Source organism: Nicotiana tabacum, chromosome 3 (genome assembly GCF_000715075.1).
Source record: "Nicotiana tabacum cultivar K326 chromosome 3, ASM71507v2, whole genome shotgun sequence".
NCBI lineage: Eukaryota > Viridiplantae > Streptophyta > Magnoliopsida > Solanales > Solanaceae > Nicotiana > Nicotiana tabacum.
The window spans coordinates 71,999,219-72,020,826 of record NC_134082.1 but is presented as its reverse complement, the minus strand read 5'-3'; the positions used below and the strand labels follow the sequence as shown (position 1 = coordinate 72,020,826).

Here is a 21,608-nt window from a genome sequence, read left to right as displayed (position 1 = left end):
CATAGTAGGGATAACCCTCAGTCATCGGGTGGTTATTCTGGAGCAGTTTTTGCCGGACAGATTGCTGATGAAAGAGCTTGCCTTGATTTAAACTTGTCACCACCGGCGAATGAGCAACCACAAAATAATTTTTCGACTTTATATAATCAACAAGGCGACTGGTAAACTTCAATTTTACTACGCTTTAGCGATGTTTATTTTATGTTTTAATTAGATTTGTATTAACACTCATATTTTTCATAGGGGGTACCGTTCGGATATGAATTTTACAAGTTATGACCCCGCCCCTAGTTGGAATATGCGTAGTTCTGGAGTATTGGACCACGGTGGTCCATCCGGGAGTCATCACCAACAAGAAAATATCCATCATGAAACGTCAAGACAGTACGACTTGTAAGTAAAGTGATATAGTTATATCTAAAGTATTTATCTAGTTGGGTAACTTATCATTTTATTTTTTTGTGCAGTGAAAACGAGCTTCTTGAAGCTCCTGACCTCACACAGTTGCCCATAGACGACGTATTTACTCGTGATTTGGAAGATGCGCAGAGTCAGGAAGATGATAGTGATTATGACAACAATGCGGATGAGTTTGGGGATGACTTCCATGATGAGAGTGATGATGAGGAGGAAGTGAATGTTGAACCTGAGATGACGAGGGAGCATGTTACTCCACCTCCCGCTAGACCAAGAGTGTACGAGTCCCACGTGCCATTTCATGAGCGAAATATTCTACCTTGATAATTTTCCAAGCATGCCGAACGTGGATGCCCTCACAAGGGATGATGATGAATTTCGGTCAGCGATGTGGGATGAGTCTAGACCAGCTGTTCTGACAAAGGGCATATATTTTCTCGATAAAACTTGCCTAATTAAGGCTGTAAAAATCTACAGTATAAGAGAGTGCCGTGAGATGACGGTAAGTGAGTCAACTACGGAGAAATACAAGGCTGTATGTCGTAGAGACTTTATGGGTTGTCACTGGATGTTGCGTGCCACCAAGAAGAAATTAGGTTTGTGAAAAGTGGGTAAATTTATTAGCGAGCACAGATGTGAAATGGACACATACAATGAGAATCACTTCAACTTGGATGTGGACTTGATTTCTCTTGTCTTGATTCCATATTTGGAAGTGTCCATTAGGTTCAAGATTAAAGAGTGTATTACAGCCGTCCACCAGAAATATGGTTGTATTATAACCAAAAGAAAGGCATATCTCAGTCGCAAACTTTCCTTTGAACTTATTTATAGCGACTGAGATAAGTCTTTTTCAAATCTGCCCAGGTACATGGCCGCACTGCAATACTTTAACCCCGGGACTGTTGTTGAATGGAGGCGTGAGCGGAGTCCGGTTAGACCCGAATATATTTTCAACTATGTGTTCTGGTCATTTAAGCCAACAATTGATGATTTTGTGCATTGTCGTCCTGTTATTTCCATAGACAATACTCATGTCTATGGAAAGTATGATATTAAGCTTTTGATTGCAGTTACAGTAGATGCCAACGGGTAAATATTTCCACTAGTTTTGCCATATGTGCCAACGAAAGAGAAGAGATGTGACGCTTTTTTTGAACCACTTGAAGCAGTACGTTGTCAAACAACATTCAGGTATTTGTCTAATATCTGATCGGCATGGTGGTAGTTTAAGTTCTGTACGTCACTTGCCTGAATGGCAGGAACCATATGCATACCACTGTTACTGTGTGCGTCACCTGAAGGCCAATTTCTAGAAGAAATATCCTGACAAGGCCTTGCATGACTTAATGTAGATGGCTGCAACTGAGCACCAGCAGTGCAAATTCACGAGGCGCATGGAAGCGATCCGGGATTTAATATATAAAACGTGGTATAGTACTGCATTTTATGGAGTTCTCTTGTCGTTCTGAAAAAGATGAAAACCATGTTTAAAAGCTGCTTTATTGCAGAAAAATTTAATATATAAAGCGTGGTATAGTACTGCATTTTATGGAGTTGTCTTGTCGTTCTGAAAAAGATAAAAACTATGTGAAAAAGTTGGTTTATTGCAGAAAAATTTAATATAACGCGTGGTATAGTACTGCGTTTTATGGTTTTAGTTATCCTTTGTGCAGTGATGGTTTTAGTTCTACTGTTTGTTTTTGTGTTACGTTTGCAATGTTTGTGTTTCTTGTGCACTGTTTAAGTAAAATTGTTGTTCAAACGCAATTAAAATAAAAATATTGTTAAAAGATAATTGTTACCATTATTTACATAATGCACTATTTACATAAACTAAAAATATATGTAAATCAGTGAGTCCTGCAGCCTGTGTGCTTCAGTGCTGCTGCCGGCCTAAGTCGTATCCCCTGCCACCCGGGTACACTATCTGGATCATCGTTATCAAGCCGCCTCTTTATGTGAGGATGTGCAGCAACATCGACACCACAGCTGGCAGGATCGGAAGAATATGCCGTCGGGCCGTCAGCAACCTACAAAACAAGTAGTAATCTTAGCATGTGAAAAAGTATATTTATATTGTACGTGTTGAGTCAAAAAATATTTTCTCACCGTGGTCTCGTCAAAGCATGTAGTGGCCTCAAAGATGGGCTGAGACAAAACATACATAAGAAAATTAAAAATTAATTAATGTCAACTCATTAAGGAAAAGAAAACAAATTGAAATTTTAAAGCAATACAAACATACCTGCCCCTGTGGTAGATCCGCATCAACCGCCGGAGATGAGGCATAACTCAACCTGCGCCCGCCATCCACGTCCCGGGTCGGCCGATCCTCAGTTGTGGTAGATGGGCATGCAAAGTACTAGTCTACATCCCCGTCGAATGTACCTGTGATCGACAATGCTCCTGACGGGGTGACCTGCGATGTTGGCAGAGATAGTTGAAGGTTGTACGAAGGCATGCTATTGGAAGGCTCATCTACCCGAGGTATACAACCCGGCTGATCATCTCCAAGCACCTCAACTCCAAAGTCCTCATCATGTCCCTCAACAGATGAGTCGACAGGTGCCTCAATGCCCCCTTACTGAGGACCACCTCCTCGCCGTCCCCCGTGACCCCGTGAGGCACCCCTACCTCGTGGGGCACCCCTCCTTCGTGCCCTACCCTTGCCTCGTGGGACACCCCTACCCCGATGGTAGTCCTCTGGCGCCGCATACTAAGCCTCGTGGTCCAATCTCGCGGCATCTCTCGCCTGAAACAGGGTCCGACGAGCCAACTGTGCCACCCGCCAGCCATAGTCAACGACTGCAGGGATGTCGGTATGCTGCTGCATCTCCTGTCTCAACTGGTAGAAGTGATGATGCCCAATAGCATGTGAAACATTTAAAATATTAATTAAATAACTCTATATCACAATTATACGATATTAATAAGCCAAAAAACATACCAGTGCCTCGTGCCTCCCGGCGTATGGTCTGTAGCGCTCGCCAAGTACATGAATAGGGTTCCCGATAATCAGTCGGGTGTGACGGCGGTACCATGACGCATACAGATGAATAGTGTCCTCCTGGGTAAATGTAGGCGCTGGCGGAATACGGTCAGCTCGCTGCTCCTCCCAAATATGGACCTGCTGCTCTAGCCATCCCATATATATATCGTCCAGTCTGGCACGGTCATCCCGCTAATAGCGTGTAGCCACCCATCCAGGCTCCCCCGGTATAGGCTGGGGACGGTGAAACTGGCGAAGCACACACTCTGTGGCATGATACTCAACCATATCAAAGAAGTTCATCGGGACGGAGGTGCTCCAAAGCAGTCGATCGACTGAGCAATAAACGGGCAGCTGAGCTAGCAACTCGTCGTTGTATGGAGTCCAAATGAACTACCAAATAATAACATAAAAGTGAGTATGCGCAACACAACTCAATTTAAAACAAGTAAGTGTAGGTACATATTTACTTGTCCGTCCACCAGCATATCTAGCACATCCCTGATAAGGGGGAGATTATGATGAGCATTGGTCCCTCGGTAGTTCCCACGCTGGAGAATCCACCTAGAAGCTAGAGGGAGAAACGGATAAGCCTCACCGAGCGCAAGTTGTTGTAGAGGTGGCTGCAACGGCATAATCTGCTGCCAGGCCCAAACCTAAGATAAAAGGTTGATGTAAAATTTATGAGTCATTTCGACCATATAGAATTCAGAATAATGAACAGAGTATTCAAAAATGTTGTCACCTGTAGGAGGGGCAGAAAACCACATATGTCCACCGCCGGGCCCATGCTCGACGGGCACATGCTCTTATACAGGTATGCGAGTACAGCAGCACCCCAGCTATACTAGGGTAAAGCATCAAACTGCTGAAGATGATGGAGAAAGCGCATACTCACGAGACTCCCCGAAGTGTTCGGGAACAAGACACAACCGAAAAACAGGAGCAGCGTCAACCGCGTGTACCTCTCAAGATGGAGATCCTCCGTCTCATCGGTAATGTCTGGGTGCAAAACAACCATATGATCTCTAATGGCTGACAAAGCAACGCGACTGCCCCCAGCGTCACCCTGAGGTCTATAACCAGTAAAATACCCCATCATATCCAAAAACTGTGCACGCATCATGGATCTAATGTACTGGGGCAGTGCCACGGCCCATCTATCTACGCGTAGCCCGTATAAAACCTTAACATCCTCCAGCGTGATGGTGGCATCTCCAATGGGCAAGTGAAAAGTGTGCGTCTCCGGTCGCCACCGCTCTACCAAGGCCGTGATGAGAGACCAATCAAGCTGCATCCGTCCAAGCTCAAAAATCGTATAGAAGCCCGTAGCCTGTAGGCGCGCGACTACGCGGGCATGGAAAGGATGCTCCACGATGAACTCCCACAAATCGTCAGGTCTCCTGGGGCGGAGAGCCTGCATCGATAGTTGTCCCTCCCATACAAAGGAGGACCTATGGTCGCCCTGCAACACTAGTAGCTGATCCTCGGCAGGTCCAGGATGCGCAGGCGGAGGAAAGTCCATGTCGTCTACTATAATTTAAACAAAATTAATTGTGTGTGTTAGCTTAATAAATTAAATAATTAATTATGTTTAAAATTGGACTGAATAATTATGTACGGGTTTCAAGCTCGATATTTGAGGCCCGGTAGCACCGAATTATTCTTAATTATTATGCGTGTTAATTTCAACATTTTTAGAATTTTGTTAGCTTAATAAATTAAATAATTAATTATGTTTAATATTGGACTGAATAATTATGTATGAGTTCCAAGCTCGATATTTGAGGCCGGTAGCACCAAGTTATCCTTAATTATTATGCTTGTCAATTTCAACATTTTTAGAATTTTGCTAGTTTAAGGAATTAAATAATTAATTATGTTTAATATTAGACTAAATAATTATATATGGGTTCCAGACTCGATATTTGAGGCCCGATAGCACCAAATTATCCTTAATTATTATGCGTGTCAATTTCAACATTTTTAGAATTTTGTTAGCTTAATAATTAAATAAATAATTATGTTTAATATTGGACTGAATAATTATGTATGAGTTTCAGGCTTGATTTTTGAGGCCCGGTAGCACCGAGTTATCCTTAATTATTATGCGTGTCAATTTCAACATTTTTAGAATTTTGCTAGTTTAAGGAATTAAATTAAATATTATTGAATTGGACTGAATAATTATGTATGGGTTCCAGGCTCGATATTTGAGGCCCGGTAGCACCAAGTTATCCTTAATTATTATGCGCGTCAATTTCAACTTTTTTAGAATTTTGTTAGTTTAAGGAATTAAATAATTAATTATGTTTTATATTGGACTAAATAATTACGTATGGTTCCATACTCGATATTGGAGTTAATTTTACAATATATATTAATTTGTTACTTTTGTAAATTTATTGTTATAAATTAAATAATTAATTTTGTAAAGTGTAATTGGATAGAGTTTGCAGTTACTACATACTTAAACTACATAGACTCTACGCTAAAAGGTTCTACATTTTACTACGCTAAAAGACTCTATATTTTACTACACTAAAGAGCCCTATATTTTGCTATACTAAAAGGATCTACATTTTACTATGCTAAAAGGCTATTTATTTTACTACACTAAAAGGTCACTATTACATATAAAAATAACTAACATAAAATATAAAGATGAACAACAGACAAAATAAATAATATTAATTTTTTAACAATACAAATAATTTATCAAATTTTAACATTTTTTTGTACCAAAGCTAATAAATCAATCCGTGTATAAATAAGATACAAATTTAAACACAAACATAACACAAATTAACATGGAAACACATTAAACAATACAAATATGCATGTTCTATATGAGTTTCGACATAAACAAAATCGAAATACCTCGATTTAAGTTTTTTGAAATCAATTTTTTGCACCCGAAAGAAGGAATCGAAAGCTTGTCTTGTGTGTGAGACCTAGACTCCTTGCTCTTTAGGTGACAAGTGGGGCCCAAATTTTTTTTTTAACTTTTACGCGGGGGGAGGGGGGAGGGGACCAGCAGAATCCGAAGAAGAAGGGGTCGTCGGTTCTGTGGTCAAAGGAAGAAGAAGGGGTTTATTTTATTAAAATAATTCGCAGTATTATACTGTGTTTTAAGTAAAATGTAGTATAATACTGCGAATTGCTTTAATAATACAAAGCTCGACCCAGATTTTAAGTAAAACGCAGTATAGTACTGCGAATTAGTTAAAAAAAAAAATTAAAAATAAAACGCAGTACTATACTGCGTTTTACTTTAACGGCCAAATTTTCGTTAAAGTAAAACGCAGTATAGTACTGCGTTTTACGTAATTACGTAACATTTTTTTTTATCATTAGAAACGTGTTTTTTGTCTAAAAAAGCATCAAAAAAGTTTCGGACACTCCAACCCAAAAAATTACTCCATCCATTTCAATTATGTAATTTGATTTGATATAAAATTTAAGAAAAGAAAGAAGATTTTTAAAACTTGTAGTCTTAAAAGTTTAAGGGGTAAAAGTTTTATGGGGCCATGACATTTGTATGATTATAAAAACTTCTCATTAAGAGTAAAATGAGTAAAATAAAGAGTTTAAATTTGAATTATTTCCAATTATAAAAATGTGTCATTTTGTTTGGAACGAACTAATAAGGGAAGTGTATCATCTAAATTAAAACCGATGGAATAATAGTTAATTCTTTTTTAAAAAAGAAATGGAGAAAACTTATTTAGTCCCCATATGTGAATCAAGATTTGATTCTTCTTTCTTTTATGGCACAGGGTGACAAACATCCTTTGGCAATGAAGGTGGCAAGTAACGACAAGAGTTCAAACGTCCCTACCAAGTCCAAGTTTTCGGTGGGTATATGGGCTGGCAAATGGCTTTGGTTTTGTTCACGTCACTTCACAAATTAGACGATCAATTAGAACAATAACATTGTCCCATTAGTGATTTTTTTTTGGGTACCAACTAAGGGTGTTTATCGGGCGGGGTGGGACGGGCTGGACGGGAAAACCCCCAGTCCGTTCGGTTAGCGGGCGGGCTGTTAGCGGGCTAGAGTTAACGGGTTGTTATAGGGCTGGGATTTTTTGGGTTTTCGTGGGCCCGTACGAGTTAGGGCTCACACGGGCTCGGGCGGGCCGGGCTCAATTTTTTTAATTTAAATTTTATTTTTCTTATTCAATGTTATTGATAGTTAAGTATTTGCAAACTTTTAAGGGTTAGAATTAAACTTTGAAGTTTAAAGTTTAAAGTTTTAAATTTGAAATTTGTATTTTATAATTATAAAATTGAAATTGGAAAGTAAGTGGCTACAAAAAATTATTTAATAAGAGTATAAGACCAATAGGAAAATGTAATGAACAAACTCCGAAGGCTTTCATTTATATTTTTAATATTTCAAATTAATTTGCAAGTTCTTTTTTTTTATTTTTGAACTTGCAAATTAAAACTTAAAAGTTTACAATAATTATAAAAAATAAGAAATAGTACATCACATGCTTTGCATCATTTTGTAAGTTCTTCCATGTCAACATGAGGTTCTTGGTTTTCGGAATTGGTTGAATCGAAACCATAAACCATTATATCTCCAATTTCTTGGTCCTCCTCTTCGTCTACCTCATCACGCCCTTGATTTCGCCGTTCTGATCTTATCCAATCTCTGAAGCACACTAGAATTTCCAAAACATTGCTGCCCAATGAATGACGGGTATCTCCTAGCTACTGCCTTGCTTGGCTAAATGCGCTCTCTGATGCGACTGATGAAATCGGTACATTTAGCACGTCTCAAGCCATGGCCGAAAGAACAGAAATTGATTTGAGTTGCTCCTCCACCAACTCAGCGGTAGAAAATCCTTTATGAGGGGCTCTGGTGACTTTTGCAAGTAAAATTGTAGTTCATCAATATTTCTGCTACTGGTTTGTTGATGCTCTTCTAGTGTAGACCAAATCTGATAATCTTGAACACAATCATCATCATCCATAGTTGTTCCAGATGTTGAAGGATTAGTTGAAGGAATATTTGCATCTACAACCGAAGAAGCATCAACAATGTTAGCATAATAATTATAAAAAGTTTGTAAATGTGTGTGTAGCTCAGAAATACAAGTGTCAATATCAGGAGTTTCAGTTGGGCCAACATCCATATAAGTATATAAAGCTCTAATTAATTGGCGACACTTTATCATTTTGACAGTAGGGTTTAAAAATAGTACCAATTAGGTAAATATAGGGAATTGGGTAGAAATACTTTTTAAACTTATCTAGCATAGATTCAACAACAGTAGCATATCCTTCTTTCTGCTTCAAATTATGTAGTAAAAGAGAAATTTCAGCAATATGAACTAAGACATTTGAAATGGTAGGATAATAAGCTCCAGAAAACTCAAGTGTAGCCACATAAAATTTTTGTAAAAATTGTATAACATCATGAATGACTTCCCAAGTTCTAGATGTTAACAAACGGTTAGGATCGGTACAATGAGAATTAGCAACTTCAGTTATAGGCATTCTATATTTATAACAACATCTTAAGAACAAATAAGTATAATTCCACCTAGTAACTATTTCTTCAGGCATGAGTCTTGGTTTTAGTCCATAGTGTACACATTTTTCCTTAATTGCATTTAATCTAGCACTTCTATTATTTCCTTGAATTACACCAACATCTCTCCTAATTAAAGTAATTTCATCTCTAAATAATTCAAGGCCACTCTTCACAATCAAGTTATAAATATGACATGCACATCTAACATGAAATATTTCAGGAATTGGTGGGTGTAGATGCAATTTTAATATTATAATAGCAGCAGTGTTGTTAGAAGCATTATCAAATGACATACACAAAACTTTTTCTGCAAGATTATAAAATATAGCAACTTCATGTATAGTATTACTTATAAATACACCAGTATGACTTGATCTTCATCATATTTAAAAGCAATAATACGTTTTTGCATACAAAAATTATCATCTATCCAATGTCATATAACAGTCAAATAATCATTTTCATTTGCAGCACGACCAATATCAGAAGTAAGAGAAACTTTACAAGGAAGACTTGCGAACAAATAACGTATATATGTCTGATATTGTCCAAAAAGCCTAAAGATATCAGCTCTACAAGTACTTCTAGGAATACCTTTAAACATAGGGTTATAAATTCTTTGAATATAAGTAACAAGATACGGTGAAGAAGCAAAACTAAAAGGTAAACAACCTAAAACAATCATTTTAGCTAATTCTTCCCGATCTTTCTTAATATCGTATTTCCCAAATAACCCACCAGTACTCGGGTTAAGTCTTTGTTGCCCAGATAACTCATCTACTCCCCATTCAAGAGGGTGTTTCTCTTCCATATGCCTACGAAGTTGACCCGTTCCCCCTCCTTTACCGGGCTCATGTTTATAATGTTCACTACAAATTTTACATTTTACATATTTTTTTTGATCTTCTAGTCTTTCAAAAAACATCCAACACTTACTTCTTAATCGTCGATTCTTCTTAATAGGGAGAGGAGGCCTACTTGTTGCACCTGCACCCCTAACATTTTGAGTTTGACTAGCATTACCAGGTGTAGGTGGTGGTGTGTCAAGATTATCGGGTGATTGAATATAATCTAACAAAGCATCTAAATCATCATCTACACCATAATTTTCTTGCATTCGCTCATAATCTACATTTAAATTTTCAGGTGAATTTTCAGAAATATGTGTAAAGCTACTAGAAGAACCAACACCAGCTCTTGTTCTTTTTGAAGCTTTCTTACTACCACCTCTAATGCACGCTTTTTTGGCCGCTCTAAGTAAATCCATTATATAAATTAAAGTAACAAATTAAATTAAGAAATTCAAGTAAGAAATTAAATTAAGAAACTAATTAAGAAAATAAGTGTATACCAAATAAGAGAAAGAGATGGAACGAGTGTACCGGTATTCCTTATGCCGCACTAATTTTGAATTTTTGATATCAAAATTCAAACTTCAATTGATAGACCGAAACTTGATAGTTGATAATACTTGAATACTTGATAATTGATACCACACTTCACTTGAATAATTGATATTTGATAATAATAATTTTGTAATGGCTAAACTAAATAATTGATGAAACTTGAAATAATAAATAATTGAGAATTTGAGAATTTAAGAACTATAATATCAAGAGAGAATTGAGAGCTTGATACTTGAGAGAGAATTAGAGTAGTAAGAGAGTAAATTTGTGAGAAAAAATGAAGAAGAAGGGGGGCTATTTATAGATTTTGGGGTGGGAGGGCTATATTATTAATGGGGGAGGGGGGGGCGAAATTGGCCATTTCTGCAATTTCTGGCCGTTCCCCAACGGTCATTTCTGAATTTGACCATTGGGAACGGTCCAATTTAATTAAAAAAAAAAATTCAAACGGAAACCGGGCTGCTAACGGGCTGCAACCCGTGTTCAGCCCGTTAAGGAAATTCAGGCTTAACGGGTTCGGGGCACCGTTAGTCTAAACGTGAACGTACACAACCCGGCCCCCGTCCCAACCCGTCCCAACGTGAACAGTAGCGGGCTAAAAACGGATCAGCCCGACCCGATAAACACCCATAGTACCAACAGCCAATAAGCTTTACCTTTATAGTGCATAGTTATCTCACAGAGCAAATTTCAGTTTTCCCTAAATATTTCTTCTTTCATTGTTCACAAACTTAGTACAAGCAGATCTCCCAAGATAACAGACAAGATAACAGATATTCAGAAGGTAATATATTTAAATTCTAAAAATAATCTATTACAAAAATATAAAATGAGACTACATACAATAGATCTAATATACTCTAACTCTTTCAAATTTCGGACATTAACTTATATCGTTCTTTTTAAAAAGAGAAATTGCGCCACCTAATGGTCCAACTACCAAATAGTATGTGAGTAATGCTAAAAATAGACAGCTCAAACCAGCTCTAAGTCGTTAATTAACCAAGAGTCCTTTAGCTACTCGTTATTTCCAATAGACAAGTGGCCCCAGTGTTATGGTTAGAAGTGCACCTAATTAGGCATTAGCAATCTAACTTTCAATCCTACGTGTGTAGTAGTTTTTGCTTGCTTTTTAATGCTACTAACTCAATACTCCATGTAAAGATTGCTACGGCCATCCCAGCCACTAAATTTTGTGCACTTTGTAGCCAAAATTTTTAGGACAATGGAGAAAGCTTGTCCATTAAAAGTTCACAGTAGGAGTAGGTCAGCTGAAGTAGAAATTTTGTTTAGAAATAATGACCTGGCATGTTGGCCTCATTATTCCTATTCAGTATTCAGTACGATAAAGTAAGGAAGGTGAAATATCCTGGTATGGTCTGCGTGACCATAAATTAAAAATACCATAAGCTTTTCTGTTTAAAATCGACGGTAAAAACTAAGGACTATCTCAACTAAAAATGATTAATGTTTTCACTTAATCAACTATATACGGTTAAAATCGGGCACACCCAATTCTATTGACCTGCCGAGACCAGAGTAAAGGATTGAAGATCGATCCCGTAATAGATTTGATCGAGCCACGAGGGCGAGGTGTCAAGTTCGAGATTCGAAGTACCTGTCGATATTGAGGCCAGTAATGATCGAGACCAAATGGGACGGACGTTGGGCAAGATCGAAGATAGCATAATAACAGAAAGGCGAGATATCCGTGATTGGCCGAAGATCATGGCGGGAATCTCGGAACTGATCAAATCAAAAGCGGTTAATTAGCTAAACATGGGATTTACTTTCGTAATTAGAATTGTACCATAGATAGGATTCCTCTACTATATAAAGAGCGTCCTAATCATTTTGTAACAACCTTACATTCATACATATCAAAGCAATACAATACTTTCTAGCTTATATTCTTGTTCATCAGATTGTTATATTTTTAACTATTCTTGCATCGATCAGTTCGAGGGTATTCAACTCGAGGGCTGAATTATGTTCAAACACGGGTTTGCTTTATCTTATTGTTAATTTATATCACTAGTCTTTACATTTATCAATTGGTATTAGGTGAAATCACGTGTCCTTAAAACCACATTATAAATTTAATTGTTATCCAATTTTAAGGGTAAACAGTTTGGCTCCCACAGTGGGGCTAAGGATAATAGTGATTGCCTAGTATTAATCCTCATAACACACATTGCTTTACACTTGTTCTCGTAAGTGTCTTTGATTTCAGGAATCAACATGTCAAACTCTCAAGTAGCACCCACTCACACAGACACCGGCCTTGGTCTTCATGGCGAGAACGAGAACATAGTCGTCCCAGAAAATGGAGTACCTCCACTGAACCTCGATGGCTACTGGCCGTAGACCCAGTCGATGCCAGTTCTTGCATTGCCATTAAGTGGAATTTGGGCGTTGACCCTGAAAACAGCATCTGAAGAGATGCCCGAGCAGCCAATTAGAACGCATAAAGCGGTGAAGAAGGCGGATTAACCTTCTAATGATATTTGAAATGCTGCAGACTCAGCAAGCTACGATATGCAGCTCCAAAATCAGAATCGAGCACCAAGCAGAATTGAGCTCGAAACATTACAAGAGGTTATTCATAGGGTCGAACCTGTACCAAAGAAATCAAACGACAATGGATCGGAAATTGATGCCGCCATTATGAAGATGCTCGAGGAGCTCACTAAACGGATCGAATCAGGAGAAAATAAAATCGAGGCTAATGACAAAAAGGAGAAAATTTACAACTCACGAGTTGACCAAATATAGGGGGCACCCTCGATTTTAAAGGGTTTGGATTCGAAGAAGTTTATGCAAAAGCCTTTCCCTCAAAGTGCGGCTCCGAAGCCCATCCTGAAGAAATTCTGTATGCCAGAAATTCCCAAATACAATGGGACCATCGACCCTAATGAGAACGTTACTTCTTATACATGCACAATAAAGGGGAATGATTTCGAAGACGATGAGATCGAATCCGTTCTATTGAAAAAGTTTGGAGAGACCTTATCGAAAGGGGCGATGATATGGTACCACAATTTTCCGCCCAATTCCATCGATTCCTTCGCTATGCTTGCTGATTCGTTCGTAAAGGCACACGCCAGAGCAATAAAGGGTGCGATTAGGAAGTTGGACCTCTTCAAAGTGAGACAAAAGAACAATCTTTGCACGAAAACCCTTCGTGTCTTCGGGCAAAGAGGGGCAGCTGTAAGCACGTGATTTTTGCCCTATATGAGAATTACTCCCAAAAATTCAAAAATAAAATGATTTTCCTTGGTGTGCAATTTTGTGGTATTTTTGTGTAATTATTTGTATGTTTGTATGTGCATGTTTATTTGTTAAATTATTAAAAATACAAAAATATGTCGCATTTTGCATGTAGGATTTAATTCTACAATTGTTAGTAATTAAGTTTGCTTTACAAAAAATAAAAAAATTACAAAAATAGGCATCGTTTGCATTTTAGCATTTAATATCCAAATATACAATTTTATGCTTAATTATTACTTAATTGTGCGTTAATTGTTATTGGGAGTTAATTTGCGCTTTTATAACTTAATTTAGTTCTTAATAATAATTTAAGTATTTTTATAATTTAGTTTTAGAAAAATAAAAGAAGAAAAGAGAGCAAAAATATAAAGAAAGTCGGAATTGGGCCTCTTCTTCAAATTCAAGCCACAAGCCCAAAAAATTGCCCAACCTTCCCTACGACCCAGTCCATTTCGAACTGGGTCGACCCAGTCCATAACCCAACACCCCTATTATTTTACAAACAAAATAAAACAAAAAAATAAAATAAGAAAAAACCCTAAAAAAGACCTAAGTCATCCCCCCCCTTTTGCTTCTTCTTCTCCAAGTTTCTCCAAAGCTCATCCATGGCTTCCCCCTTAAGCTCCAGTAGCTTCGTCTCCTTCGACACAAGCGCACACACCACCAAGAAGCCCATCTTCTCCATGTCAAGCTCAAAAGGCTCGTCCATGGCTGCGTCTTCGCCGTCGACCCATCGCCATGGCCATAACGCCATGTTTGTTGCTTCTTCTTGCTGCCTCTGCGTCGTCCATGGCTTCCCGAACTGCTGCTCCATTTTTTCCATAGCTGCTGAACGCAGCAGCAGTAGACGACTAGCTGCTTCCTCCGCCGTAGTTGTCGTTGCTACTGCTCGAACTTGCTTCAATTGTGCAAGGCTGCGGCTCCAGCTCCCCGTCGTTGCTGCTGCCGCTCTAGCTCCTCGCCATTGCTGCTGGCTGCAAGCTTCTGCTTCACGCTGCTTCTCCTTCCCCGCAGACGACGCCACGACTATTGTCACTGTTGCTCGCGTTTCATGGCCAGCTGCGGGCTGTTTCATCTTCTCTTTGTCTTCGTCGTCATTTGTTCGAGCTTCGGTTGAGGCTCGTCAAAACAGTCCCTACATAGTCAAGTCCGTCGTTTGTTTAGTCGATTTCGTCGTTGATTCATCTCCGGTTAGTTGTTTTTGAGTTTTATTTTTGTCCATATTTTTGTTTGATATTTTCCGGATCCAAAATCGTTAAATGATTCAATTCTTGATTTGTTCGTTGTTCATCGTTGAAATAATTTTTAGTTTGTTCATGTGTTTTGATTGAATTAATTTTCAGATTTCAAATGGAAGTTTAGTTAGTTGTTTTTCATGTTTATTTCATGTTTGTACTATTGTTTAGGTAAATATTTGTTAGGCTAATGTTGGTGAGATACAAATTGAAGTTTAATTAATTGTTTCTTCAATTTTTTTCATGTGTTTATATATTTTTAGAAATTGTTAATATTGTTAAGCTCAAGCTTAAGTTCATAATTGTTTCTCGTCGATCTTGTTATTTGTCTAAAAGAATTTAGTTGTGTTAAGGGAAATATATTGATTTAATCGTTTGAATCCATCATGTTTGTTGTTTAAAATAGATTTCATTCATGTTCATACTTTGTTTGTTTGATCTTGAATCCGAAATTTGTATAGCTTGATTTCTTGTTTACCATTTATGATTATTTCTTGAAATTGTCTCATAATCTTATTTAAAGTTTAATATAGGAATTGTTTGTTGTAATGTTGTTAGAGTTGATTTAAGTTCAATATTATTGAATTTAGAAATCTAAATATACTTGTTTGATTGTTGTTTTTGAATCTGAAAATAGATTTGTTTGTTGCTAAAAATATTGTTCAATCAAATTTTAGTTGTTCTTTGTTGTGCAATTTGTGTTCATGTGATTTGTTGTTGAAATGTTGTTGAAATCATGTTCATGTGATTTGTTGTTGAAATGTTGAAGAAATCATGTTCATGAAATTTGTTGTTTGAACATTGTTAGAAATTAATCATATTGTCTATATTTTGGTTAAGTTTGATTAATTGTTTGTTATAGCTGATGGGGTAGTTTGGTAATTTGTAGTACGTTCAGGGGTAAAATGGTAATTGCAATAAGATCGGAGGGGTAGTTTGGTAGTTAAACATTTTGTAATTCTTTATGTTAAGCATGTGGGACAAAATGAAATGGGGTGGGTTGTGATATAATTGTTTAATATAAAGGGCGGACAAGACAAAATTTAGTGAGGGGGAATCTTGTATTTGTTTATGTTAGGCATGGGGGACAAAATATAATGGGGTGGTGTGATATGTTTATTTAATGTAATGGGGATGAGTGGGAAGATAATGGGTTTGGTAGAGAAAAAGTATTGATTTTAATTGATTGAAAGATTTATGGGATGGGTTATATATAGGAAGTCTTGAAACAAGATTTAAAAAAGAGAACACACAGAGAGAACAAAACAGAAAAAAACGAGAATAGGAAAAAAAAAAGAACTGAATATTGAAAAGAAAGAAAAATTCCGAAAAATATTTTAAACTTTCAAATAAAAAAAAAACTAAAAAAATCTGCTGCTTTCTTTCATTGTTTGAAATCAGCATTAATTGTTGTTGTTTCATCAAAGCTTGAAGCTTTTATTTTGGGATTACTGCTCCACTGGTTTGCAAACTCTGTTCCTGGGTTGTTACTGTTGCTGGGCTTTTGTTGCTGTGTTGTACTGTTATTACTGCTGCTGATTCTCATCTTCATTTTCTTTTGCTTCCAATATCAGGTACACATCTGACACGCTAGTTGTTGTAATCCGAATATGAAGCATGAATACAAAAAATGAAGAGTTAAAATTTTGAATTAGTTTTAATTATATTCTAAATTTTATTTGTATGTATAATTTATTTAGTTTGTAAAAATCAGAATCATATGGCTATTTAATACATATAGGGGAAAATCCGACGATAGCTTAACAGATGAATTGTCTACATATATTGCCTAAAAATAAATAAATGGTGTAGTAACTCCGTCGAATCAAAAATCAAACGAATAGGCCATCTAGTAGGAACTTGGCAGAAATATTGTTTAAGTTAAATAATATAGGTTAATTTCAGCATGTAAATGGTCTAGGATTAAAATTAGATTGCCATGTTTTTTTTAATTTGACAAGCTGAGAACATGCCTAGTATAATGTAACTAGGTAATAACATGTAAATAAATTAAAATATTTTCTCTTTTATCTTGTAGAGACAAAGTTAATAGAAGAAATGTAGGCACTTTAGGATTATCCTTTTAAAATAAATGAGACGAGCCTCGCCAAATAAAACACACAAATTGCGGGGCCCTCGATAAAAATTTAATTGATTACTTAAACTTCGGGATGGGCCGTTTAGCAAATTTCACGGCCTTCCCCAAAGTAATAAAGCGCTAATCGCTTTAGGCGCGATATAATAATACATTCTTAAACACGGGTACGCATTTATGCGACCCAAATCCAAATCCCAAAACATTGAATAAAAATATGTTCCGGATCGTGGATGCATTTTATGTGACGCAATCCAAAGACATGTTTTTAAACAATGTTCACATTCTTGTAAAAATAAAAAATAAATAATGATAAAAGCGGTAAAAAGATAAAACTTGCACATAAGTTCATATTTGTATAAAAATCAGATAATCAAGCCGAATATAACAGTTGAGCGACCGTGCTAGAACCACGGAACTCGGGAATGCCTAACACCTTCTCCCGGGTTAACAGAATTCCTTATCCGGATTTCTGGTGCGCAGACTGTTAAACAGAGTCATTCTTTTCCTCGATTCGGGATTAAAATTGGTGACTTGGGACACCCTAAATCTCCCAAGTGGCGACTCTGAAATAAATAAATAAATCCCGTTTTGATTGTCCTTTAATTGGAAAAACTCCCTTGTACCCTCGTGGGGGTGGAAAAAGGAGGTGTGACAGCTCTGGCGACTATGCTGGGGACTTTTAAACCCAGAACCACTGGTTTAGGGTTAGAATTCGAGCTTAGATAAATTGTTATATTTGATTTTATTTGAATTTTACATATTTGAGCCTAATGTGCTAAATGCTGCTTCTACCGCTTTGATATTATTTGAACTGTACATATAAACTGTGCCGAAACCTTTCTCTTCTTACCTCCGGGGAGAAGCTCGTTGGACGAGACTCCCTATTCTGTTAGTGTCAATGCCTGAAATAAGAAAGAGGTCGGACAAGTTACAAAGCCGGACGATCTCGCGGGTCCCCGGTACGTAGACCCCTCCTCGGCTCGAGTTGTCCGCTCGGGTACACAGTCTAGAACGTATACCCAGGTTATAAACCTAGTATAACAAAACCTCTGCTGGGAAATTAAACCCAGAACCACTGGTTCAGGGTTCAAGAATTCGAGCTTAGAATAATTGTTATATTTGGCTTTATTATCTGATATATATTGCATGTTCTGACATAACATACTAAATGTTGTCTTTTACTGCTTTGATATTATCTGAACTGTATATAAACTGTGCCGAAACCCTTCTCTCCTTACCTCTGGGGAGAAGCTCGCTGGTCGAGGCTCCCTATTCTGTTAGTGTCAATACCTGAAATAAGAAAGAGGACGGATAAGTTACGAAGCCGGATGGCCTTTTGGTTCCCGGTAAGTTTCCCCCTCCTCGACTCGAGTTGTCCGCTCGGGTACACAGTCTAGAACATATACCCAGGTTATAAACCTAGTATAATGAAACCTCATACCGGATCCCTAGTAGGAACGCTTATTTGCATCACGTTGCATTTGACTTAGGGGACTCAACACAGGGGTTGGGTCCGTCTAGGACTAGCAACCTGAAATGAAAAGACCATTCTGATGCATCCTACTTGCTCTGTACATATATTTGTTTCGAACTTGCATGTTGACCGATTTATGAATCTCGGGAATGTTGGAAAATTGAAGAAAAAAAAAAGGGAAAAAGAATATATCAGTTAGGGAATTAATTGATTATTTCAGAAAAAATCAATGACCAATTACTGGCGAAACTCTGCCGAAATTTTGAAAAAAAAGAGGAAAATATTTTATTTTGTTTTACTAAAAAAAAGAGTCTTTTATTTTTGGAAAAATAGATTGTTTTATTGTTTGTTGAAAATGGAAAAAAAATCGTTATTTTGTCTTTTTTAAAATAGAAAAGGAAAATAGATTGTCTTGCCAAGAAAAAATAAAAATGGAAAAGAGTCATGTTTTAAAATAGTTCGGTTAATTAATCCGACTACACAAGGTCTGATTCATGCGGGGTCATAATACGTAGGCAATCTCCATAAGATTCGACCATGATAAAAAAAATGATGAAAAAGAATGAAGACAACAAAAAAAAAAAAATGAAAAAAAATTAAAAAAAAAATCGAAAAAAAGAAAAAAAGGGAAAAAAAATGTTGTTAATAATGAGGACCGACTGAGTCCATTCTAACCTGTTTTGCTTTGAATCACAAAGAAAGTTAGGTGGTTGGTTTGTGGTAAGCCGGAAATATAAGACCCAGAAGCACACTTTGCGGGGATCAGGCTTGATAACAAAAACACTCGACTTGCTGACCGAGGTTGAAGATGTTGAAGCTGGTAATGGTCTTGACAATACTGATGTGAAGCTCAGTGGCTAAGATGCCAATTTTGATAAAGTGGGAGGACGCTCCGTTCCTTGGTTAGCAAGAGAGAAGCTTGTGGTGGCTTATTTTGTTGTCATTTCTGTTATTCGGATTATTAGGGTTGTAATTCGGATATTCTCTTGTGTCAAACTGTCTTAGCTTTCCGTTTTGTCATAGCGGTTTGTTTAAGTTTGTCCAGGTTGTTTTAGGATTTTGTTCTGGTTTGTTTTGTTTGTTTTGTTATTCAAACCATTTCACCGGTAGTCTAATGCAAAATCCGGTCTTTTATTATTTCCAGTCATCTTTTTGTTTAGTCCTTTTATCATTTTGTTCAATGCCGATTCTAGTGACATGACATGTGCACACAGTTCGGGCCTAATCTTAAAAGTTAATAATAAAACCTTGGAGAGGTGATCAGAACATTTAAAGAAAATAAGGACGGTTTGAGATTATTCAGAGCTCGAGTCATATGGAACTGGGGCAAGTGAAACATAAAGAAAACCGTTAAAAGCAAGATTCACCTTTCATAATAATGAGAGTTAGAGTGTCGCCCAACGGTGCTTTAGAAAGGACAAATGAAAAAGCAAATGTTGAATATAATTGTCAAGTCCAGCACCATCGGAAGAGGCTATAAATCTTTGTTTAAATTGTGTTGTTTGCATTTGGCATGCTTTGAAGATTGGAATGACGAAGGCATTTTGTTCTGCTACCTAAACACTTTATCCTTCGTTACCCATTTGAGCCTTATTTATTTTCTTTCATATCCCTCGTTCGGAATCAGTAGCAACGAAAAAAAAAGAAAGAAAAGAAAACAACAAAACAAAAAAAAAAGGAAAAGAAAAAAAAAGAAAAGAAAAGAAAAGTGATAACAGAAAAAACAAAGGAAAGTCAAATGAAAAAAGAGGAATTGGGAACTACGTTTGACTAGATTTCTCAAAGAGGATACGTAGGCGCTTCACGGCTCGGTCATAGGGTGCATAGTGTGCATGGTGTGCATGGTGTAATAAAAATTAAAAAATATAAAATAATATTAAATAAATAATTCCCAAGCAAGAAACTGGGGCAAGGGTTGCGCTTGTTGTAAACAAATATGGTTCCGAAGGTTGTAATTTTGAACCTCAAATTGATTTGTTGTTGAGCCTTTAATACCCTTTCTTTCTAGCCTATCCAAAACCCACATTACGGTTCAAAGAAAGACCTTCTGATCAGTCTTCAAAAGATGTCAAGTCAGACAAATGAGAGTCTTACCGGTGAACATAGCACTCTATTCCACAACAGAAAGGACTCTAATTTCCAGCAGAGAGAGTCATACCGGCAACACTCCGACTCCCCAGCTGGAAAGTGATACAAATGAGAGAGTTTTATCGGTGAAAATCTTCACGGACACCATAAGGCGATGAAAGCTGAGAGAAAAACCAAAATGAGAGAGGCTTGATAGTGAAAACCCTTCGGGCACTACAAGTCGAATAAGATTGAGAATCAGATGGGGAATTGCCAATTGAAGGTCTTGAAAGACGATTGACGGCGGAGGATAGGCCACATGTGCATGTCATGACCATTAGAGTCGGTATCTGCGTTTGATAGGTTTTTATTTATAGTTTCTTTTGTTAAAGAGTCATCTTTTTCCTTTGTCTTTTTATTCTGTTCCCTTTTATCTTTTCCTTTTATAGAAAATTTCCCAGTAGAGTCTGTTTGGTCAGAACCAGTGGGAAATGACTTCAAAATAGGCCATCAGCTTTCCAATCAAGCAAGATGAGATCCGACTAGTTCATCACAAATGGTATAGTCAGCAAGGAACAAGCGCAAGGCCAGTGTCAAAAAAGATATCCCCAGCAAAAGGGAATTGACAAAAAGATTGACGAGTGTCAAGAGGGATATCCTTGCCAAAAACCAAAGGTTATAAACCTCAAGGCCGAGACCCGTGGACAAAGCAAGGAGAGCAGTGAGCATGATTTGGGAAATTCATGCAAGACTAAAAGGTCGGGAAAATGCAAGTTTCCGAGCCATGCCACGAAAGAAGAGGGATATCCCCAGCAGAAAGGGATTGTCCCCAGCAAATAATATCATCCCCAACAAGTTGTGGAACACACAGCAAGGAAGGAGAAAGGGAAAACCATCCCAGTAGGAGTATCACAACCAACCACCACGTTTTAAACTAACAAATTTTGTTTGATTTGAAACAGGTAAAGGAAATGGCATTGATGCCAGAAATGCATGACACAAGGGATATCATCAAAACTGGGGCAGAAAATTTTCCTTCCATTTAGAAAATTTTCTGGAAGTCAGGTACCCATTTGGGGAAGAATAAATATAACACCAGTT

The 21,608-nt window shown here is 37.4% G+C and overlaps 1 protein-coding gene across 1 annotated transcript; it reads right to left on the bottom strand.

Annotated features, from left to right (window-relative positions):
• Positions 1-2,270: 2,270 nt before the first annotated feature.
• On the bottom strand, positions 2,271-4,934 carry LOC142176445 (serine/threonine-protein phosphatase 7 long form homolog). Its single transcript, XM_075244242.1, has 4 exons — positions 4,375-4,934; positions 4,155-4,251; positions 3,880-4,065; positions 2,271-2,450 (listed from the first exon to the last, which is right to left on the bottom strand). Exons 1-4 carry the CDS (start codon positions 4,932-4,934, stop codon positions 2,271-2,273), a joined length of 1,023 nt encoding a protein of 340 aa, XP_075100343.1.
• Between the last annotated feature and the right edge of the window lie 16,674 nt (positions 4,935-21,608).